This window comes from Monodon monoceros, unplaced genomic scaffold, assembly GCF_005190385.1.
Source record: "Monodon monoceros isolate NGI ecotype Baffin Bay Population unplaced genomic scaffold, NGI_Narwhal_1 Super_Scaffold_8, whole genome shotgun sequence".
NCBI lineage: Eukaryota > Metazoa > Chordata > Mammalia > Artiodactyla > Monodontidae > Monodon > Monodon monoceros.
Genome location: NW_021703785.1, coordinates 63629033 through 63653740, shown reverse-complemented (window position 1 = coordinate 63653740; position 24708 = coordinate 63629033). Strand labels below are relative to the sequence as shown.

General features: G+C 41.9%; 1 protein-coding gene across 3 annotated transcripts in view; it reads right to left on the bottom strand.

Moving 5' to 3' along the window:
- DCLK1 (doublecortin like kinase 1) overlaps positions 1 to 24708 on the bottom strand; it is a 356039-nt gene that overhangs the window by 92701 nt on the left and 238630 nt on the right. For all 3 annotated transcript variants that reach the window (XM_029209842.1, XM_029209843.1, XM_029209841.1), the window contains exon 5: positions 2310 to 2426. In XM_029209842.1, the coding sequence (XP_029065675.1) occupies positions 2310 to 2426 (117 nt within the window). The remainder of the gene's footprint in view (positions 1 to 2309; positions 2427 to 24708) is intronic.

Genomic DNA, 24708 nt, shown 5'->3' with positions numbered 1-24708 from the left:
AATCCACTCATTTGCGACCGGGTATTGCTGCTCTATAAACCCCCTCTAAATTAGAATCATCCAGAGGAAGGTGGGAAGATTTGATAGCAAGTCAGAATCAAGAGACAGTCATCACATATTATAAGCTCTTATATAACCAGGAAATGATTGTATGATATCTTCTAAATCAAAATGCAAGAAGTTGAAAACTTGATATGTGTAAAAGGCTTATATTAAAGAAAACGTGAGCAGGGCTTTTTAATTAATTTTGGCCTAAAAGTTAAAGATACCTTGACTGAAGTGTTAATTTTTCAAGAACATATTGATTTTAGAATGGATCTGGATTCTGCTTTCTGTATGGAAACGATAACTCCCGGGCATGGCATACCTATCGCACATTACAAGTGATTGCTGGTCAAACCAACCAGGTTCTAACTATAGCGGAAAAGAGATTCAGGGAAACAACAGAAAACAGAAATGATTGTTTGAATCAATCTATCAATTTTGAAGTAATGTATCCTATGCATTTTAAACTTCTAAAGGAAATGGTTCCAAACGTTGGCGGTGACAAATACAAATACATTTAATACAGTTGCCTATCTCCTCTTTTGAGTTTCCAAAATTACTTTTGGTAACTGATATATTCATCTTTATTTATAAGATTATAATTAAATACATTTATAAGACTTATATAATCTTAAGAGATGGTGAATAGTAACTATGTGACCAATTAATTCCAAAGTGAAACAATTTCCTATATTCATTATTATCTTTTTAAGATCAGATTTATGATTCTTTTTTCTTAACTGAAATTTTAGCTTCCTTTTTGAAATAAAATAGGCTCTTCACTATTTACAAGGTTATTTATTTCTGAGCTACAAAAATTCTCTCTCCCTTTTTTTGCTCTGTATTACCATCTTTTCCTCCTGTAGGCCTCCATTCAATCTTGGCTGTCATGATTAGACAGCCAGAAAGGGACAGTGGCAGCTCATCGGTGCCAACACAGAGCGAGGAGAAGGTCTTTGCAGACCTGTCTAGGGAATAGCAATAATTAGCAATGCCCCCAGGGGAAGGCAACTCTTAGAGAACTAACATGGGTCCGGTGGTCTAGCTCTCCAGCCAACTAAGAGTCCCTTCTTCCAAGACTGACTTTGGAGGTTTCAATTTTAGCTTTTACGAGGAAAAACAGTATATAGCACCTCCAATTTTAAATAGGGAGGTTATAACTCACACTGGGCAGTGGTGCCAGAGGTAGGCCCTGTAGCCCCCAGCCTAGAGCTCTTTTCACATCCCTCTGGGACCACACTGCTGAGTACAAGAAGGCTTCAATATAGACCCTATAGGTCTTGGTCCCTATTTCTAAGAGCTTCCCTGCCTTCATAAAATCAGGTGACAATCACTTTGATGTATGTATCATTTAATAATTCACATTCAACAGTTTATAGCATTTAATAAATAATTCCCTTCCATCGTGAAGTAGACCTTATACCTAAGACCCAAACAAACAAACCGATTCATGTCAGTTTTTTTTTAAGATTTCTTTTTTTTTCTTTTTTTTTTTTTTTGACGTGGACCATTTTTAAAGTCTTTATTGAATTTGTTACACTATTGCTTCTGTTTTATGTTTTGGTTTTTTGGCTGCGAGGCATGTGGGATCTTAGCTCCCCGACCAGGGATTGAACCCACACCCCTTACACTGGAAGGCAAAGTCTTAACCACTGGACGGCCAGGGAAGTCCCAATTGATGCCAGATTTAAGACCAAAGAAGGAAAAGGTAGGTCTGAGGCGGTCATCCTATAAGTACACATCCTGCTCCAACACCAGCACTAGAGCACAAGGACAGACAGGTCACAGGCCCAGAGTCACTGCAGCTACCCCAGCACCAGTCTCTCCTCACGGCTTTTAGCCCCAGAGCCATGCTGGGGCCAGAATAAAAAATGTGTTAAACAAAGGCTCAGCAAATATAAACTGTAAACTCCTCACCAGCCAGTCCCAAGAAGAACAAATGCTTTAACAGAGATTTCTGGCGCTGGGGGCCTTTATCCTAAAATATAATTTTTGCAGCAGAAATGATGCAAGTCAGAAGAGTACTTCTATCTGTGGGCAAGTCTGGGTTTTCTGAATCTTTACTAAGTTTTCCCGAACCTGATGCTTTTTCTTACAGCCAACATGCTAGACTCTGGCAAATCTGTTCCACCACTTCAACATGTTCTAAAATTATAAACCGGAATCTACACTCTCTTGAAATCTCACGCTCTGGGCTTCACACACCCTCTGTTCATTGTGCGTCAGAAACAAGGCAGTCACTGCAGGTTCCTTTGCAGCTTTACCTGAGCTGGTTGATGCCGGGGATTTGCTGCGCCGGGAAGGTCCTGGGCTCTTGGTGGTGCTCCTGCGGGATGATGAAGCTATTTTGGTGTAAGAAGTGGACTTCACCACTCGACATTCTGGGGAAAGAAGAAAGGCCACACATCATTACAGGGTCACGCACATACCATTCGAAATGTACAATAAACCTGGAAGTAGAAATACACAGCCATCCTCGGTCACACGTGCTTCCTGCCGGCCCAGTATGTGTCTATGACGACAGAACCAAAAAAAAAAAAAAAAACAACCAGAAAGGGCACAGTGGGCATCTTAGACAACACAGTAAATACGGTTGTCCCTCTGTATCCATGGGGATTTTGTTCCGGGACCACACACCCCCAGCCACCACTGCCATTGGCTGCTTGGGTCCTGCCCAGGTGGACCTGCAGGAGATGCCAATTTCTTTAAAAAAAAAAAAAAGAACAAAAAGAAACTACACGTATGCACGTATCAGCACAAATTAAAAGGTGGAAGTAAGCAAGAAGCATAACATAATGATATCAGAAGACACGATCAGAACCACCATGTGAATAGTGCCTGAGAGGGTGTCTACGGAGGTTTTAATTCCCAAAACAGATCTTTGGACCATGTGAAGAGGACATCCACTTGGCTCAAGACTCTGTCCACACAACGGACAACACATCCTGGAGTTTGTCCCAGCCTTTGGACGTTGGTCTGGCCTTTCAGAAGTATATTAGCAACCAAATCAGACTGCTGTAATGCTGCCTGCCCACTAGCGTGCTTCCAGTTACATTTTTTTTTTTTTTTTTTTTTGCGGTACGTGGGCCTCTCACTGTTGTGGCCTCTCCCATTGCAGAGCACAGGCTCCGGATGCGCAGGCTCAGCGGCCATGGCTCACAGGCCCAGCCGCTCCGCGGCATGTGGGATCTTCCCGAACCGGGGCACGAACCCGCGTCCCCTGCATCGGCAGGCGGACTCTCAACCACTGCGCCACCTGGGAAGCCCCCCAGTTACACTTTTACCACGTGTCTGCTCCATGCCAGGTGCTGAGCTCTGCAAGCACGACAGGGAACACACACGGTTTGGGAACTAGAAACACTGCCCACCTGGTAGTCCAGCGTGGAATCTTTTAACCAGCGAGGGCTCTTTTCTGCTAATTTTTATTTTGCGGACCTCATGTTTGAAAAATGTTGGCTTATGAAACAAATTGCATAAAGCAACAATACATTGCTCAGTTTAAACGAAAACCAGGACTATATAACGAGGGCAAGATGACCAAGACTTTTGGTCCTAGGTCCTGAATGTTTAGAGGTCACATAAATTTAAGATAATAATTTTAAAAGCTCGGTATCTTGTTAGCAGGGATGAATGGGTAAAAGAGAAATCTACCAGATGGTGCACACTGGTAATAACACCCATCTATGAGCTGCAACATGAGTTAAAAAGTTGACTTTAGGGTTTGCTACAGGAGCCAGAGCTGCTAGTTATGGGCCCCACCTACCAGCCAGGGCTCGGGATCAGAAGAATAGAACCAATCTCTCCACACCAAACTGACATTTTTCCAGCTCCCAGAAAGAAAGTTGGTATTTTCGTCAGGTGGCTAAGTCTTACCAGAGCAAGTGTAGGCGTTTTATTTGATTTTCAGAGTATTGAAAAAAACCTTGTGGACTCATGCCATGCTTCTACAGCTTCTCCGGCTTCTCTGGAGCTTAGTTCTCACCATACTATTAATCTATCAAAAGTATTCATTTACTCCTCTGTCTCCCCACCCCCTACTCCCCTGGGTACCACCTAGGCCTGGCATATGGAAAAGGACGGAATAGCTGCTCAGCAAGTATGGGCCCACATTGTTATTGACCTTGTTACTACTCGTGTGAACTCTTAGCATTCATTAGAGTAATCCAACCTCCCATTTTACAGATAAGGAAACTGAGTCTCCGAGAGGCTAAGTGACTTGCATCAGAATCGAAGTCTCTGGGTTTAGTGGCTTCCTCACCACCCCAGGATCTGATGTGGTGGTCTAAGCAGGCTGCTTCACTGTGAATCAAGGCTGGAAAATTGTTACCAGTGCCCATGGTCGAAGATAGACAAGTGGGTGATGGCGGACAATGGGAAGGACGGCAAACAACCAGTTCTCGTGTCAACATTAAATTAAAATTTAAATACTAAAGCTGCAATTCAATCAACGTGCTTATTGCATCCCCCCCAAAAAGAAACAATGAACTCTCTTTCAGAAGTGGGATCATAGTGAAGCGGTCGCTTGGGGGACCATGGAGTCTGAAAGATAACTACAAGTATTACAAATCTCATACCACTTGCCTTCAGTATAAGAGGGAAGCTTCATGAGTCATACAGGGGATTAGGATAATTCTGAAAGGCTAGGGCTGAATACAGGAAAACAGAAACAAAACAATGATAGTAACTGCTTTTTTTCCCAAGGCCAAAATAAAACCAATCGAAGAAAATTGTACTGCCAAGCCATAAATTATAAAAAAAAAAAAAAAGACTTCAACCATCTTTCCCATTAAAGTTTAGATTTTAAGTATTTTAATTAATTTAAATGGGAATGGTATTTTATGGTGGTAAAAGATGCCGTGAAGGACAAATGCTTCATTCCTTTGGAGAGAATGCCAAAATCTTTGTCAGCTTAAAACCACAATTTAGAAACATTGTGCGTAACATGATGTACACGGCCAGTAAAGTAGAAAACCTTATTTGTTCTCATGAAGGACATTTTAGAGAGTCTGGCAAGGAAGCAGACAGCACCCTGCACCCTCCCCCCTCTTCTGGGGTCATTTGCCTTTGAGGGCATTCTCGCATTAAGCGGGCTGCACTTCCTTTGGCTGTGGGGATACTGGACAACATGGACACTTCTTAAGGAGGATGAGATTGAAGGAAGCTTCAGGAGAGTAATTTCTCTTGCTACTGAAGATCGCAGCCTACCCAAGTACAGAAAATCAGATGAAGCACATTAACTGGGTCTCTGATGACTGAACCCCCCCCACCCCCATAGCAAGCAAGTAAGCAAGCAAGCTCTGATTAAATCTCTGCTTCAGAAAGTCCCTGTAATCATAGTTCTATGAGGGGGAAAGTACCATTCTCCATATGGTCTGTACTAATGTTAGCTTTACAGACGTTCTCAGAATTTGGTAAGACAGAAGTTATGACATTTCCCACCTTCACTCTGGACCCCAACTCAAGAAACAGGCCTTCTGTGATGGCCAGATTTAGAGACAACCCAGATGCGGATGTAGAGGCAGGAAACTGGAGAAGGAATACACTCTTTGGCCACGTTCCCAGTGGCATGAGAACCTCCACGTATGCAGATTCTCCTGACTCAGAAACAGGTGGTAGGTGGGCTGATGTATAACGAAAGGTGCTAAAGAATAGAAATGATTATAGAACTCTACTGGCGGCACCAGCAGTTCACCTGAGCTCACACAGCAGAGATGCTCATGCATTCAAAGGAGCCCACCAGTATCTTTTGGAGAATCTTGAAAGACAAAGGTGATGTCCCCTAAACGCCTAGGCAGCTTTAGTGACATTTTGCACGCTGGCTAGAGGATATCCTTTAAACAAGGAATTTTTTACTCCTGTAATATCTTTTTTTATATAGAAATTTATTTTATTCATTTATTTTTGGCTGCATTGGGTCTTCATTGCTGCACAGGGGCTTTCTCTACTTGCGACGAGCGGGGGCTACTCTTCATTGCGGTGCGTGGGCTTCTCACTGTGGTGGCTTCTTGTTGCGGAGCATGGGCTCTAGGTGCGCAGGCTTCAGTAGTTGTGGCATGTGGGCTCAGTAGTTGTGGCACATGGGCTCTAGAGCGCAGGCTCAGTAGTTGTGGTGCACGGGCTTAGTTGCTCTGCGGCATGTGGGATCTTCCTGGACCAGGGATCGAACCCGTGTCCCCTGCATTGGCTGTAATCTCTTTTTAAAACCAGCAGAATAAAATCACTGTCAGGCAGAGACCTCTCAGTGATCACAACTCTAAATTCAGTTGTTCTGAGCTATTCAGGAGATGGGCAAGTTCATCTAGAAGCATCCATCATCAGCAGTAGATGCTTTGTGCTTTCTTCTCCATCCTGATTACAAAGACAAGCTTCCTCTTAACTTGGCAAAGGTAAGAAGCCTCCAAATGGAACAATATTCCTCTCTGTGGCTATGTGCAAAAGACAGTTAGGGGGAGCATTTAGTTCTAGAGACTTTTTATAAATATGGTGCAAGCTTGGTCACCAAAAGAGAGCATCTGCAATTCTGGCTCTCTAACTGTCCAACGAGTAGCTCTCACATGTTCATATGCTCTGGGTTGGAAGGAACCCTCCAAGAATATGAAGGTTGTCAATGGTTACCCAATCAACTCTCTGCTCAATTCATGAATATCCTCTTCTACCGTCTCGGTAAGGGGCTGGCCAGCTTCTTCCTGATCACCTCCAGTGCCTGGGGGATTCACCACCTTCTGCCTCAAGGTTTTTGAAGCTCTGACCATCCTGCTTAGCCTCCAGTTTGTCAGCATGGGTGAGCTGAAAGACCAATCCTGGTATGACCTAGGCCAAAGTTTACTTCCTATAGAAACATGATGATTCTTGAACTTCAGGGCAGTATTACAGGAAAATTCAAATGCTGAAAGGGTTGATCGGCATCTCCCAGGTACAATGCTCTGATAAGGGCTGAGGTCCATCCTCTTGTTTCTGCACCACCTAGATTCGGAGCCAATCCTGACACTACAGTGAAACTCCCTTCCCTACTGGCAATGGGGTTTGGAACCAGTGTTACTTTCCTAAGCTCCAAATGCAGCAGGTCCAGAATAAAAGCAGTGGAGATCAAAACACTCGAAACCATAGTTTTTAAAAAATAAAGCCTGTAGCAGATTGAGCTGGAAGCAGACATCAGCTGGAGTGGCTTAGCTGGAGAACAAAGTCCCAGAAACTGAGATTTTTAAAGTACCTTCTAAAAATATAGCCACGCGTGTCTAAGCCCAGCACCTAGACTGGCCCACCACTTTCAGAACCCCCAGCTCAGGACTCCAGATGGCACACACATGTTCCCACGTGGCAGGGCTGCTGGCTGTGAAACTAACACGAACCAGCTCTGGAGGCACTTGCTGGCTGAGCGTTGACCCTTTCCATAACCTCTGCAGAAGCTTTTCTGGTGCTGGGATGTTCCATCCTGACATCTCAAGAGTCACCACTCAGATCTACTGTTTTAATAGCACGAGTGATTCTCTTCCCCAAATACTTTCTTTTCTCCTGATAGTCAAATAAAAGTTAATTTTCCCTAAGTAAGAGCTGAGTGTTACATGGGAGCTGCTTTGCTCTAGGAGATTGCCTGGTAACCCAGGTTCCTGCTATCTTATGTCTGTCACCCCTAAGTGTCTTCCTCTACGTGGTCCCAGCCCGCTCATCGTGCAGTCTCCAAGTTTTAGCCCTTGGGGAAAAGAGGGAGGCTTCCAAACATTAGACAGGAAAAGCTGCTTTGTGCCTGCTCCACCAGATCCTCATTTCTTGACACTGATCTATCTCATTCTTTCCTTTTTCCCACAACAGCTGCACTGTTCAGTGCCAGTCGCTAGTTGAATCCCTGGTCTCTACCCACTGGATGCCAGCAGCACCTCCCTAGTTGTAAAGACCAAAAAATGTCTCCACGTGTCGCCAAATGTCCCCTGGGGGGAATAGCCCTTGGTTAAGAACCACTTTTGGATCTCTCCATTAGCGATCTTTCCAATGGTCTTCAATAAATTCTTAAATTCTTCCTTGAGGGTGTTAATGAAGCCATCACCAACCACCTGCCTGGGGCCCTAAACAATGCATTCTGCACATTATTTCTGTAGATTTGGCCAACATGAATTGATAGTTTCGGGCATCTGTGCATCCACTGCAGTGTAGATGATGTGATTGGCAGTGTTGAAAGCCTTCCAATTGTCTGTTAAAATCGGATCAGCATCCATTGTTTTTGCCATCTCTGAGAACATGGTGACATGGGGTCTTGAAACGCTGGTGGTTTCCTAGTTGAGAGTTTGGAAAATGGAGGAGGTCATGGGGGCACAGTGTAGAGAAAGAGGACTTGCATGTTGTGCTGAGCAAATCTGAGGGTTGCAGAAGGGCCAGGAGCATTGCCCCTAATCCACTGTACCCTCAGTCTAGTCCTCTCCCTTCCAAGTACCACTTAACCTCTGCAATGACATGTTTGGAACCAATCCCAAAATAGTGCTACCCAAGCCATTTTAGTTGAGTGCAAATACCCAGGCAGGAGATTTCGGTTCTTACCTATTGAGACTGGAAATTTGCAACCCTATTCATTAAGCCAGATAGCACTGCCTCAAAACAATGGAGTTATCCCTCTTCCGGCTTCCCCAGGCCAGCAATCAGGGCACACCTGAAGCCTTCCCCTTTTCCACTATAAAGCATTCCCACTCCTCTGCCTGCCTTTGGGTCTCTGCCAAAATGCAAATGATGGTGGCTGACTCCTTCGGTTTAACAAGCTCACAGTAAATAGCCTTCCCTGGTTCTCACTGGTTGCTCTTTATTTCCACAACATGCACGGCTCTCCCTCTTAAGCTGGCCATAAAATGAAGTAACTAACTTGACTTGAGCAGCAGGTTGTATGAAACAGGCTTACCTTTCTCCATTAGAGTTACGACAACATCCACAGGAGGAAACAGCACATGAACATCTCCCACCTCACACTTGACCTATGCTCACTGAGGCATGACAGTGCACATCATCTGAAAGTCTTTTCTCTAAAGTGCATGTATTGATTTCCTGTGGCTGCCACAACAAATTACCAAAAATGTGTTGACTTACAATGACCAAAATATATTCGTACATAGTTCTAGAGGCCAGAAATCTGAAATCAAGGTGTTGCAGGGCCACAGTCCCTTCGAAGGCTCTAGAGAATCTCTTTCTTGCCTCTTCCACCTTCTGGTGGTTCCAGGCATTCCTTGGCTTGTGGCCCCATCATGGAGATCTCTGCCTCCATCTTCACATGGACTTCCCCTAGGTGTGTCTGTGTTACCTTCTTTTGCCTCCTTCTTAGGTGGATATTTGTGATGGCATTTCAGGCTCAAGTGGATGATATAAGGTAATCTCATCTCAAGGTCCTTCAATTAATTATATCTGCAAAGAAGTTTTTTCCAAGTAAGGTAACATTTACAAGTTGACATCTTGTGGCCTTTCAACCTGTCAGTGTGTGTGACGCAACTTTAGGACAAGCCTTTCTGGAAGACTTTTGTCAGGATTCTGTTGTTACTCCCCCGCTTAAAACCCTTCTATGACTCCTTGCTGCTCTTTGTGAACAGGCTTAGTACAGCCTTTAAGGCCCCTGCCCACCTCAGCTCCTCTCTCTTCCTTCCTCTGAACACATTATTTTAGTTTCTGACAAACACTAAGTATCTTCCTGCCTCTGGGCTTTAGGACATTAATTTCCCTGCACAAGGAACAATTCCGCCCTTGTGCTGGCTCACTTCAGCTCATACTTCCCGGCTCAGCTTAAATTCATCCATTTTGCAAATATTTACCAAGTCCCTGCTGTTTAAGTGCCGATGCAGCAGTAAATCAGAAGACAGGGTACCTACTCTGATGGAGTTTATACAGTAGAAGTTGAAATGGGCCTTAAAAACAAAAACAAGAACAGGAGCTGATTTTCTAAGTGCTTTGCCAAGGGGTGAAAGGAGGCTGTGACAGCGCCTGGGTGAGTGGTTTCTCGATGGTGGAGGTCAGAGAAGGTCTCTGGGTGTAGAGGACATCAAAGGTGAGCTCCGAACATGGGAAGGAACCAGCCACGGGTAGATTACAGGAAAGAGGGAGGCGGGGGCCAGATCAAGTCAGGGTTGGGGAGACCAAATGAAGGGTTTGGATTTTACTCTAAGCAAGATGGGAAGTTATAGAAGGGCTTTAAGCAAAGGCATTGTTGTGTTCTGATCTGTGAGTCTAAAACATCACTCTGGGGCGAATCTAGGAGAGAAAGGGTGCTGGCTTAGACCAGGATGCAGGTAATAGAAATGGATGGACGAGAATGACTTGAGATATGATGTGGAGGTCCAGTCCACAAAGCTTGAGGGTGGACTTGGGGGGTGGTGCGGAGGGCTGGGCAGGACAGTCCCAGCTAACACGACCTTCATCAGGTATACTTCTGAGACCTACTGACTGGTCTACACAATGTATTGGTTTCAGGTGCCAAAGGAAGGAGAGACCAAGAGTTTACCAAGGCCCATGGTCTTCCTTCAGGGTAAAGGACAGACTTTCCCACTCTTTAAAAATGCAGAATCTTTGTTCTTCTTTTGACCGACAGAATTAGAATCACTGGAGGTAGAACCTGAAGCGTTAAGAAAAATCCCCAGGTGACCCTGACGGTGTGAGTCCACAGACCAGAAACTTTTTGCCATTCTCTGGTATATAGATAAGAAAATGACTGAAGAAAATCCAGAGGCTCAGCATTTGCAGTAATTGTGCAATGTGGCATTTGGAACAAAGGACTAAGCTAACAGCCCGAGCAGACAGATTAGCAAGATAAATCAGTCTTGAAAAAACAACAAACATCCATCCTATTGAGATTTGGTCCCAACTCAAATTTTCAAAAACAACCGTCATCCTGAGACAGCCTAAAGCAGACTTTGGAAGAGAACAAGAGTTCACATTTATTAACAACTCATGACCACCTGGTTTTCATTAGCTACAAGATGGAAACGATCTGAAAGATAGATAAGAAATAGATAAATTACCCAAGAACCAAAAGGAATAAAATGGGTACAAATTTCTCCTAGAGAAAGGAAAAAGAAACAAAAGAAACCAAAAAAAAAAAAAATCATAGAAGCATGAACTGAAAAAAATTTGATAGCTTTCTCCTTGAGTAAGGCTACTTTTATGCCTGACTTTCTCCCGCTCCTGCAGAAACAAAGATAAGTGTACATTCTTGGTCCAGTGGGTCCAGCCCAGGCCCAAGTGGTTCAGGAGTCGGGAGGCCTGGAAGGGTCTCACTGGGAAAGGTAAAGGTGTGGAGTTACAGGGCAGCCCACGTGATGAATGCTGAGAATGCCAGGTGTGTCATTCACAATGGGTAAGGCTCTGTTCTAAATTATCCTGTGCCCCCTTAATGAAATTAGGACTAGTCATAGCTTAGATGGGGTCCACTCTTCTCCCATCAAAACAGAGTCACAGGCTCTATGCTGTCCAACAGTTTGGGGCATTTTGCTTAGAGAAGTTCTCTAGCATCTTGTGCTAATGTGGTCCACGGGCGAGCAGCCTCAACATCGCCTGAGAGCTTGCAGACTCTCCGGTCCCACCCCAGACCTACTGAATCAGAATGTGCACTTTACCAACGTTCCTAGTAATTTGTATTCACAGTAAAGCTTGAAAAGAACTGCTCTAGAACTATGGATGGACGCCCTTAGATCAGTGGCTCTGATCTAGGGGAGCATGTGAAAAACAACAGGTCCCTCGTTCCCATCCCCAGAGATTCTGACCTCAAAGGCCAGGCATCTGTGTCTTGGACAAGCACCTCAGCTGATTATGATTCTGACATTCAAGGAATAATTTAAGAAACAGGGCCACAGATGGTAATAAGCAGGAATTAGTAACTGTAGGAAGGCATTAAATAACAGACATAGGGCTTCCCTGGTGGCGCAGTGGTTGAGAGTCCGCCTGCCGATGCAGGGGACGCGGGTTCGTGCCCCGGTCCGGGAAGATCCCACATGCCGCGGAGCGGCTGGGCCCGTGAGCCATGGCCGCTGAGCCTGCGCGTCCGGAGCCTGTGCTCCGCAACGGGAGAGGCCACAGCAGTGAGAGCTCCGCGTACCGCAAAAAAATAAAAAATAAAAAAATAACAGACATAGTCTAACATCTTCTTGAGAGGGCAATATTTTACAGTAGTGTCTCTAGCTTTCCCTATGATAAGAATCACTTGGGGGTTTATTGTTGAACACTGAACTTCCCAAACCCCTTCCCCAGATGCTTTGATGCAGTAGGTCTGGAAGGGGGGTCTGGGAATCTGTATTTTTAACAAGTACCTTGGGTGGTTCTGATAAGTAAAGAGGTTTAGGAGGACTGCTGTACTGGAAAATATCCCATCCCGGACAGCTCATCATCTGTCGGTTAAAGCAGAAGAACCAGGTTCTTGGTGGGCAGAGGGGCCTGTGTACAAAAGAAGTCTCCAGAAAGTCATATACCCTGGACCTCAGGCCTGATTAGGAAGAGAGATTTTTCGCCAGCAAGAGGTTCCTGCATTTGAGGAATCACCAGCTGAGTCTCATCCTGAGAAAAGACACACAAACCTGCATCAACATGGGGTAAATGAGATTTGGGGGTCACTGCTTTCATGTCCTGAGGTAAAGGCAAGGCTGGGGAAGATAATTCTCCAATTTGTTCGAGCCTCTGAGTCTGCCCTGGCATCTCAAGGAGAATTAAAAAAAAAAAAAAAACAAAAAAACCCAATAGGGAAACTAAGGGGAAAAAACCCTTAACTGTAAGACCAGGAATAAACACTCAGACTCTAGTGCAGAAGAAAGTAATCAGACAGAATGACTCATGTCATGATAAATGAGAAGCTGAAGTTACATGGTTATAAAGGGATTGAGTGATACTCAAGAATAATGATGCAAATCTACTTCTAAGCAAAGTCTCACTGGGAAAGAATTTTATTTAGAGGTTTTGCCTTCAAGGGATAGGGACAATCACAGGGGTTGCCAAGACTCAGTTGCTTCAGGGAAGAAACAGGTAACACAAACGCGTGCATGTGGCAGAGCAGAAAAAAATCAGGACATAAAGGAAAGCTGCTAGATAATAAAGTTGACTAGGTTCTTAAGAGAGCTTTCATCTCCTTCCAAGGAGATACTTAAAAGTACGGCAGCCATTCGTTTTCCTACAAGCCGTTAGATACTGTTCTAAATACCTGCAGGTTTTAGAATGAATGACTTCTTGGGATATTACGGAAGTACCCACCCTGAAAAAACAAAATATTTGTAGAAGTCCCCCACTGGTACCACACAAGCAATGCTTCTAAGAATGTTCTAAGAGTGCCACCAGGGAGATCCACTGGAGAAATTAAATTAAGTGCTGCATATAAATTAGTTTTCTGGGAATCAGTTCTGCCTGTGGATTTCTAGGGTACTCTTTGAAGATAGCAGCGTGAGAGAACCCAGGACACAGGGATGAAATACATTCTTTCCTTCTTTTCACAATCAGTACAGAAAACAGACAATGCCCACAACAGGACAGCTTTTACAGTCTGTCAATAGCTTTCCTGACCATTATACTGCTTCAGGGAAAACAGAAAGTCAAGTTATTTCATTTAGAGATTAAATAGGATAAAAAAAAAATTTAATTGATACAGCCACTATGGAGAACAGTATGGAGGTTCCTTAAAAAAACTAAAAATAGAACTACCATATGATCCAGCAATCCCACTACTGGGCATATACCCTGAGAAAACCGTAATTCAAAAAGAGTCATGTACCAAAATATTCATTGCAGCTCTATTTACAATAGCCAGGACGTGGAAGCAACCTAAGTGTCCACCAAGAGATGAATGGATGTGGCACATATATACAATGGAATATTACTCAGCCATAAAAAGAAATGAAATTGAGTTATTTGTAGTGAGGTGGATGGACCTAGAGTCTGTCATACGGAGTGAAGTAAGTCAGAAAGAGAAAAACAAATACCATATGCTAACACATATATATGGAATCTAAGAGAAAAAAAAAAAAGGTCATAAAGAACCTAGAGGCAAGAAGGGAATAAAGACACAGACCTACTAGAGAATGGACTTGAGGATACAGGGAGGGGGAAGGGTAAGCAGGGACAAAGTGAGAGAGTGGCATGGACATATATACACTACCAAACGTAAAATAGATAGCTAGTGGGAAGCAGCCGCATAGCACAGGGAGATCAGCTCGGTGCTTTGTGACCACCTAGAGGGGTGGGATAGGGAGGGTGGGAGGGAGGGAGATGCAAGAGGGAAGAGATATGGGAACATATGTATATGTATAACTGATTCACTTTGTTATAAAGCAGAAACCAACACACCATTGCAAAGCAATTATACTCCAATAAAGATGTTTAGAAAAAAAATTTTAAAGCCCAGAGACAAAACTGCACAGGTTTAATAGAAATAAGAGATACATTTCTAGGTGCTACACTTTCTAGGATCATTAATATAGTCTAAGCTTCTCCAGGGCCACTCCCTCTTCAGTCCTGCAATGTTTGCTGAGAAGGCAACTGTGTTTTCAGCCGGATGGCAATACAAATCGAAAGAAGAAATGTTCTGAGTTGCTTCTATTTTTGACAAACTGAAGAGCTCACCTCAGTAGATATATCCTGCTCTTCCACAGCTGGCAATCACTTAGGTGACACACTTGTCAAATATAGCTAATAAGGCTGCATGTTAAAAGCTTGGGGGAAATTACAGGTTGTCCAAGCTCCACAAGTGATCTGTTTGGGTGGGCAAGGAAGTGAGGGGAACACCTGAAAATGGCACAACCAATGTGCAATGGGCATTCCCGGTGAATTTCCCAGCTGTTGCTGGCACTGCCTTTTCAAGCAGTTCAGATGGGTCTTTCAGTTCAGGATGAAACAGTTTAAAAAAACAGTGCACAATCAGATGGCAAATCAGGTATTTGCCATCATTTTTGTGACCCATTGGATTTCTGGCTGCGTGATCTGGGTTGCTCACAGACCACAAAAGGTGCTGTATTCGCTTCTCAACCCTTCCCTTTCACCTTGTTTCACATGAGTCATTTTTCCATGAGGGAGAAAGTCTATGGGAAAGAATGATAAGGAAATGGAATCTGGGAAGAGCAGATATTAATATCAGTTTTAAACAAAAATTCCCTGTTCCTAACTCTGTGAAAACCTGAGGAAGACCATTATCTAGGACCTGATCTCAATGAGCACAACTTAATCCCTTATGTCTGGAAGCTAGGTTATTTGTTAAGGGCAGAGTTATAGCAATATGAATAGGATAGGAATGGATTTTCAAAGGGAAGTATGTCCACACATATATAGGGAAGGTAAAGTTATGAATGACAGAGTTTTCCTGGACAACTTTGTCTGCAATTTGTCTGACAAACTTTGTCAGACAAAATTGTCTGAACAATTTCTTCTTTCTAAATTCTTTCACATTCATGCAACGTGAGGGAGATATTTTAAGAGTGAGTTAATTCTGTGGGTAATTCTCTGTATCCTGTTCTGAAAACTTAAGATTTCCTTTCCTCACTTTTGCCAAAAACTGTCATATTTATTATTCTGTTTCTCATGTTTCCTTGTTACTTGACTTTCCTTTTAATGAGAAGTATCCTTCACATTAACTGCCTAGTAAAATCCTTGGTTGTAAAGTTTAATTTTCAAGTACCCTCTTCATGAGCCATTTATCTATTTTCCCTTCTATTCCAAATGACAGACATTAAATTACATCTCTGGGTAGATGTGATTAATCTTCTATCCCAAAGTGAAGAAAAGAAGAAAAAGGTTAGAAACATTTAAAGCCTCTTTTCTTTTTTACTAGGAGAAGGCAGAATATGGGTTGAAAACTTGATTTATTCCCCTTAAACCTATTTGAAGATCACCTTTAAAACAAGGGGTCAGATGTGGCTTGAAATGAATTCCCTGTGCAGTACTTACGTAAGTCCCTGGGCTATAGTATTTCAAGGCTGATAAAATATTGTAGTCATATGAAGGTAGCCATCTAATATGACAGTATATAGCATTTTGGAGGGATTGTGGTCTTTCAAGTAAAAGGGCCTGGTTAGAAAGGAGGCATTAGAGTTGACTTGCTGGAAAGCTGCCTGAAATCAGATGATAATTCTATCTGCATTTGGCCCTCAGCCATCAAACGAATAAGTCATTATTGCAATCTACTAGGATAGTTATCTCTGACCGAGGAGGTCACTGAAGCGCTTCAGCAGATATGTCTAGACTTAGCATTTTCAAATATTTACCCAATAAATTGCAATGTCGAGCTAAGGTAAACTTGTATTTTTTATGGCGAATTTGGCTCTTCATTTCCAAAATAAAGAGGAAAGTGTCAAGCCATATTTAAAGACATTTGATTTCACATGGAGAGGATTTTGTTTTCCTTCCCAAAAATATTAGCAGAAATGTATTTAAATAATTTTTAGAAGTCTGTTTGAGTTAGAAAACAGATGAGTAATCTTGTTCTCCCCATCCTTCCTGGCACATCATGTACCCAATAATTTTTATATTTATTTATTTGTTCATTTACTGGCTGCGTTGGGTCTTCGTTGCCGTGCGCGGGCTTTCTCTAGCTGTGGTGAGCAGGGGCTCCTCTTCGTTGCAGTGCGTGGGCTTCTCGTTGTGGTATCTTCTCTCGTTGCAGAGCACAGGCTCTAAGCGCACGGGCTTCAGTAGCTGTGACGCATGGGCTTAGTCGCTCCGCGGCATGTGGGATCTTCCCGGACCAGGGCTTGAACCCGCGTCCCCTGCACTGGCAGGTGGATCCTTAACCACTATGCCATCAAGGAAGTCCCGATTTTTATTTTTTTTTAATGTTTTTAAATTTTATTTATTTTTGGCTATGTTGGGTCTTCGTTTCTATGTGAGGGCTTTCTCTAGTTGCGGCGAGCGGGGGACACTCTTCATCGCGGTGCACGGGCCTCTCACTGTTGCGGCCTCTCTTGTTGTGGAGCATAAGCTCCAGACGCGCAGGATCAGTAGTTGTGGCTCACGGGCCTAGCTGCTCTGCGGCATGTGGGATCCTCCCAGACCAGGGCTCGAACCCATGTCCCCTGCATTGGCAGGCAGACTCTCAACCACTGCACCACCAGGGAAGCCCCCAATTTTTATTTTTAAAGAAACTTAAAACATCATTTAGGCTAAAAGAGATGATATCTAACACAATGGTCTCTCAACAACCACAGGATTCTAGAGAGGTCTACCGGGCCCCACTTAATGGAGAAAACATGATTATATATAAAAGTTTCAACATTTAATGTATAATTTCATAATTTTTCTTTGAAAATAATCTACCAAAAATGTTTTGTAATGGATTTATTATTTGTATAAAGATGACCTTTAACCATTATAAAAATTCCAACAGTGCAAAAAAGTTAAAAGAAAGCAATAAATCATCCCATACTAGGAGTCAGAAGCTATGCCATGCTCTGCATGCTAGAATTTTCTGTGTCTTTCCTTGGCAACCACTTTTTTTTTTTAATTTATTTTTTTATACAGCAGGTAGTGTATATATGTCAATCCCAATCTCCCAATTCATCCCACCACAACCACTTTCCCCCCTTGGTGTCCATACATTTGTTCTCTACATCTGTGTCTCAATTTCTGCCCTGTACCAGTTCATCTGTACCATTTTTCTAGGTTCCATATATATGTGTTAATATATGATATTTTTTTTTCTCTTTCTGAGTTACTTCACTCTGTATGACAGTCTCTAGATCCATCCACATCTCTACAAATGACCCAATTTTGTTCCTTTTTATGGCTGAGTAATATTCCATTGTATATATGTACCACATCTTCTTTATCCATTCGTCTGTCGATGTGCGTTTAGGTTGCTTCCATGACCTGGCTATTGTAAATAGTGCTGCACTGAACATTGGGGTGCATGTGTCTTTTTGAATTATGGTTTTCTCTGGGTATATGCCCAGTAGTGGGATTGCTGGGTCATATGGTAATTCTATGTTTAGTTTGTTAAGGAACCTCCATACTGTTCTCCATAGTGGCTGTATCAATTTACATTCCCACCAAAAGTGCAAGAGGGTCCCCTTTTCTCCACACCCTCTCCAGCATTTGTTGTTTGTAGATTTTCTGATGATGCCCATTCTAGTTGGTGTGAGATGATACCTCATTGTAGTTTTCATCTGCATTTCTCTAATGATTAATGATGTTGAGCAGCTTTTCATGGGCTTCTTGGCCATCCATATGTCTTCTTTGGAGAAATGTCTATTTAGGTCTTTAATTTTTTCTTTATATTTTTCTGCATTTCCAATTTTCTGTACTATACAGTGTTGCTCTTTAAGTGTGAAGATGTTCTGAAGCTTTACAAAATGTGAATTTTGATAAGTGAATCCAAACAGTGAAGAAGGGCATGAAATAAAACTGTCTCTCTCCCTCTTCCTCTCTCAGTTCAGCACCCAGAAGTAATCACTGATAACAATTTCTTAGGAGTCTATCATAAAAATCAGTGCATATACAAGTGTGCACATATATATGCATTTGTGTACATATATGTATGTATGTGTTCTTTTGTATTACAATAGAAAATAATACATAATATTGATACTCTGATGTTTTTCCCCCACTTAATACATATTGGACAAGTTACCATATTGGCCCATTTAGGTTGGCCTAATTCTTATTAGTGACAGCACAATATCCCAATAAATGTATATATCATACTTTTTTTAGCCAGACCTCTGTTGATAGCATTTACGTTTTTCTCTAGATTTTTGTGGTTACAAATAAACTGCAATAAACTTTATACATATACTTTTGTACACTTGTGCACAAAGTTTTCTAGAGACACAGTGCTAGATCAATGATCAAAGACAGATGTGCCTTTAAATTTTTTACAGATTGGTGCCATTTGGCACTCTCCACTCTCTTATCAACTCTCTTTCTTATGAGAGTGTGTTTCTTCATATTTTCACAACACTTTCTTTACCTGTTAAGTAAAAATGGGATTTCACTGTTGTGTTCATTTACAGTTCGTTACTACTTAGTGAATTGAAAGCTTACTTCCCATATATTTGTAAGTCATTTGGATTTTCTCTCTTGTGAACTGCCTGTCCACATCCTTCATCATTTTTCTGTTGTTTGTCCTTTTCTTTACTGCTTGATAAATACTCTTTGTGTGTTGCAAAATTTAGTCCCTTATAGGGTATGTTTTACAAAAGTAGTGTTTTTTAATTTGTCTCCTGACTTTAAAATTTCATAGTGTTTTGCCATACAGAATTAATTGTTTTGCATTATAACTGGATAATCTTTTTCTTTTATAGGTTCTGGGAATTAATTATTGTAAAGAACCCATCCAATACGATATTTAAACAAAAGGTCACAAAGTGTTTTCAAGGAACGTTTTCATTAGGTGGGTGGCATTATACGTTCTGGAAATGACCACAAATGTATGTAAACATAGATAGACTATACAGTGGAGTTCTGTCTCAAGGAAATAGCACAAAATGTTGAAGTTTATAATATTTGTAAAAAATCAAAATGTTTATAAAAAACCAAGCTGGAAAAATCTTCCAACCTTTTGAGTTACCATTTCCTTGTAAGAGCTATAACAATCATAGTTGCTTTATCCCCAATTATAACATTACTTTTGTCACACAAAAAGGACGATATTATAAACCTAGGTTTATAAATACAGGATTCTTCTCCTTCTGTTTGAATAAAAATGAACTGTGGGACTGTTCAGGGGTAGGGGGTTTATTTCTGTGGTGAAGAAAATGTTCTAACCTTGATCATGGTCATGGTTAGAATTGTTTACACAATTCTGCAAACACACTAAAAGCCACTGAATCGTACACTCTAAGTGGGTAGATTGTATGGTATGTGAATCCTGTCTCAGTGATGCTTCTAAGAAATATTAAATGTGGTGAGTTTTGAGTGCAGCTGTGTGCAAAATAAATTACTGTGTTTTGTCCCCTTACTGCCCACAGCATCTTCTGTACCAGCTAGGACACAACTTCATTTGGAAACTGGTTTTCGGTGGGCTCACCTTTGGAGATTCCTTCCCTCATTGTTTATTCTCATCTGCCCTCTTCCCCTTTTCAAATTCTCATGACTGGGGTAGGAGTCAGAGCAGATGGAGGGGGATTTTCTGACCTTCTTTCCATGTTTTTGTTATTCCTCTGACCCCTGGGATTATCATTCTTCCTCAGTGTAGATGCTCTAGAACTTGACATGCCACAGTGTGGGTTAGCAGGAGGTAAGTAACCCTGGACGATTCAAGGAAATTCAGCTTGGTTGGTACCAGCTGGAACATCATAAGGGATATTCGTGCTCTAATGTGCTCTCGTCTTACTGAGAGGAATGTGACCCAACACATTAAACAATTAGTTATACAATCACTGTTTCTTAGGGAATCTCTTTCGCCTCTCTCCTTAAATACCTACGATGATTATTCAGTGGTAGACTTTTTCTGCTTTTTGCATTTTTATTCTTTAAGACCTTTCATTAAAATACAATACAGAGAATAAAACTATAGGCATTATTACATTATTTCCAGTAGCTTTGGATGACTGTTACCTTCATCGTTAAATTCTGAACCTCCAGAGTATGAGTCAAAATCAAGGTAAATGGCCTTTCTCTCTGGCACAAATCTGCAATGAGTCAGTGATGAGCAAAAATCTCTACAACTAATTTAATTCCGTGGAATCATCCTTAACACACATAACTGGGAAACACTGTCAAGTTTTTTGATTCCATTTACTAACATATTCGTGAGGTTTCTAGTGCCTTCGACTTAGGAAAATGTTAATCAGATAGATGTCAGTATCTAACAAACAAATTTTATCAAGTATTCTGGAAACCCCACAAAGGGTCCCAGATACAGTTTGTGTCCTTAGGAGTACGTCATCCACGATCATGGCTTTAGTCTACCTTGTCATATGAAGGTGTTCTATGGTAAAGGAACAGTCAACTATTTTACGAACACAGGCAGCTGCTGCTTCAACCACATCTTATTTTCCTGTTCCATACACAGGAAACTGTCTGGTAGCCCCTCCTGCCAAACACCTCAGGAGCTCTGCCTGTTCATCTGGAGATTTTAGCATAGGGTAAATAGCCTTGGATTATTCAAGGAAATTTTTCGTGGCTGAAAAGATAAATGGAAAGCCCCTGATATCGTAGAAGAAGAAAGAGGCATAACTAAAATATGCTAAAACAGGAAAGTGCACGGACTCAGCTACATACATAAAAACACAATCTATTTTCAGCAGCGGAAAAGTGGAACTTTGTTTCCAGATGGGGAATTGTGTCTGGACACGTAGGAGGAGCCCAATAGTACTTGTTTAATGAATCCTGAATGAATAAATGAGACTCCAAACAAGGACATCAACCCTATTCTGGTAGTTTCTTTCAAGGGGTCTGAACTGGGGGGCATCGGGACTCCAGCAGGCAAAGAAAAAGGTGAAAGGGGAAGGCAGCTTGTCCAGAAGAATATGAAATATTCCTGCTGTTCACTCACAAGCCCCGCTCCAAACTTATTCATTAATTCATCCACGTGGCAAATATTTCTTGAGCATCTACTATGTGCCAGACACTGTAGCTATTCAAAGATTAAAACTCCATCTCTATCCTTAAAGAAGAAAGGCCAACACATTAACAACTCTGACAAAGTCATTAATAGTTACGATTCACGGAGCACTTCTTGAATGTCAGGTAGGATGCTAATTCCTTTACATGTGCTGTCTTATTCATGGCTACATGCTAGGTCCAAGTGCGACCGTTTATACAGATGAAATCAAGGCTTATCAAGACAAGGGACTTACCAAGGGCCATACAGCCACACAGTGGCAGAGCCAGGACTTGAACTTGGTGCAGTCTGAGGCCAAAGCCCCAGTGTAACTGTCAACCTACCCTGGAAAGGGCTCTCATAGCAGAAAGGGAAGGCCTGGCAGCAAGGGGAGAAGAAAGCCATTGTGCACAGAGCACCTACCTCTGCTCTTCATTCTCATCTTTGAGCTGGGCCTACGAATAGGAGTGAGAGTTTCCTCCAGAAAAAGAGGAAGCAACAAGAGGGAAGACACAGGGCTTCCCTGGTGGCGCAGTGGTTGAGAGTCTGCCTGCCGATGCAGGGGACACAGGTTCGTGCTCCAGTCCGGGAGGATCCCACGTGCCGCGGAGCGGCTGGGCCCATGAGCCATGGCCGCTGAGCCTGCGCGTCCGGAGCCAGTGCTCCGCAGCGGGAGAGGCCGCAGCAGTGAGGGGCCCGCATGACGCAAAAAAAAAAAAAAAAAAAAAAAAAAAAAAAGAGGGAAGACACAAAGGCACAAAAGTGCACAGGTCACTGACCGCACCAGAACGTAAGTGTTTAGGGGAGATGGGAGAGCTTGAGAAGAATGCTGTGTAAAAGCTGTGTGCCATGTTACTCATACGCTCAGATTCTTCCTCTGTGATTCTTCTTGCCTCCTAAGCCTGCCATGGATATGCGAGCAAGAGGAGTACAGGACAGAGAAGATGGCCAAGAACTCAGATTTCAGCAGCGTTTCATCTCCAAACACTCCCAGACAACCACCCTCAACTTCAAACATTTCAACACTGCAGTAATGATGAACAAAAAGAGTGATTCCAAAAGTCAATAATATTCAAGATTAAAGATACACATATTTTTTTCATAGGGAGGAAAACTTCAGATGAAAATTCTTTGGAAGGGTTTTTAAATATGCTTTGATCATTCAGAATTATCCTTCACATACCTTTATAAATAATAACAGTAGAAGACCAATTATGATTTGACAGTTCGTGGTTCTGTGGGACAGCATTTAGTTTTAGATGAGCCCCATTTAAGTCACCATAGAGGTGTATTTTTTCTAAGCTGTATCTATTTTAAAGCACAGTGGGTCCTTAACGTACATACTACCCTTATTCCCACTTTCCTTGAGTAAACTGTCTTCCTTAAATGGTATCAAAGATGGTTAGTCACATCTTCATGTTCACAGCATGAGGTTAGCTATCTCTATGAATTATTTTATGTCAAGACTGTGGAGAACACAAATAAAGCATCTATTTTATGAGAACATGTAACCGTCTTACAGTAATCTTTATAGCTCAGTGCCTATATAGTACAGCAAAAAATCAGGGATGAATGAACCCATGTGCAAGATGAACAGGACAACATTGCTCCAGCTGTGGTAAGCAGTCTCCATAATGCATATTCTAGGAGAACTTTTTTCCTATCAAAGGCTATTAAACCAGAGAGGGGAAAATGAGAACTAGACACATTTTTAAAGTAGTACATCAACTAACTTTTATCATTAGTTAGTTGGGGAATTTTATTGGTGGTGATGGTAGGCAGTGGGCTAAGTCTTCCCTTCCCATGTAACCGAAACATAAAAATTCCAAATCACCCACTTAAAAATAAAACAAAACTGAGAACAACAATCAACTTGATCTCAGGAAATACTATAAAAACATACACATCTGACAAAGGAGAGTGTAACTGATAAAACTGCATTTGATGTTCAAGAACTTAGAGAATTTTTTTTACTGTATTCTAAACATTTCAATTTTTCTCTTATTTTTTGCTTGTATTAATTAAATTTCATTCCGAATTGAGAGATCATCTCCAAAAGCAACAGGCGAGAGTATTAATTTGGTAGAGGCCTTCAAATATATATACATAAACATTAAATTACTGGATCGAAAATATATGCTCTGTAACAAGACAAGTCACCAAGGGGGGCCAGATGTGGCTGGTTAACTCTTTTCTTTTAGCTTGTTTTTCTTTGTTTCCCTTCCATTATTGCTTCTAAAGGTCAATTCTGAACATACACTTAAAGCCTATGAAAGCTTAAGTAAGTTCCAATTACAGGTACAAGATTATTTCCTGGAACTACAAAATGCCTATAAATGTCTTACCCTATAAGAGTTGGCTATAGTAAGATATCTCTTCAACTGTCAGCTGAATAGTGGTCCCTGACTAGTTTTCCGGGAAAAGTTTTGCAAAAGACATGACTCATACTTCTCAGTACCCCAAGTTCTTGAGAAGAAGTCTTGTGAGTATACGTGTACATAGAAATGTCTGGAAAACTTGCTCTTACTAATGAGTGAGAGGAAACATTAGCAGGAAGCATTTCCTATACTACGAAGATTTCATTTGTAAATAACGAGAATCAAAAATTGGCTGTAGTCTTATTATTGTAGTATATTTGCAAGAACAGTGAAGGAGAAAAAACGCGTACAGCCTGGATGCTTTAAAACAAACTGTGAATTATAATTTTAAAACGTGTCCAAGTGTGAAAGGGTTTCCAAGTGTGAAAGCACAAGACAGTCCTTGGTTGGTATGACCCTTGGTGCCATTTTGTTTGTGTGCTGCAGCCTAGTTATAGTTACAGTTCTTGTGCCTTAGAACATGATGTTTTACTTCCTAAATTACAGGCAGAAAATGATGCCCTGCTTATGGGGGAACACACATATACAACGACCGACACTGAGGTATACCTTAGGTTCCAGTTCATGGCCTCCCTTTTCCTAAACAAGAACAATGATTTCAACCATATTCTCAAAATGATCAAAAGAAGAGATACTAGTGTCATCTCCCAATCATTTCCTTATTCCTAATGTTCCCAAGCCCCCGGATAATGATACAAGAGACGGAACAGCTTAAGTATGCTACTGTTTCCTGTAATTATGTGTCAATGAGAAAAAGAGGTGTGTAGGGGTGTGTGTGTGTGTGTGTGTGTGTGTGTGTGTGTGTGTGTGTGTGTG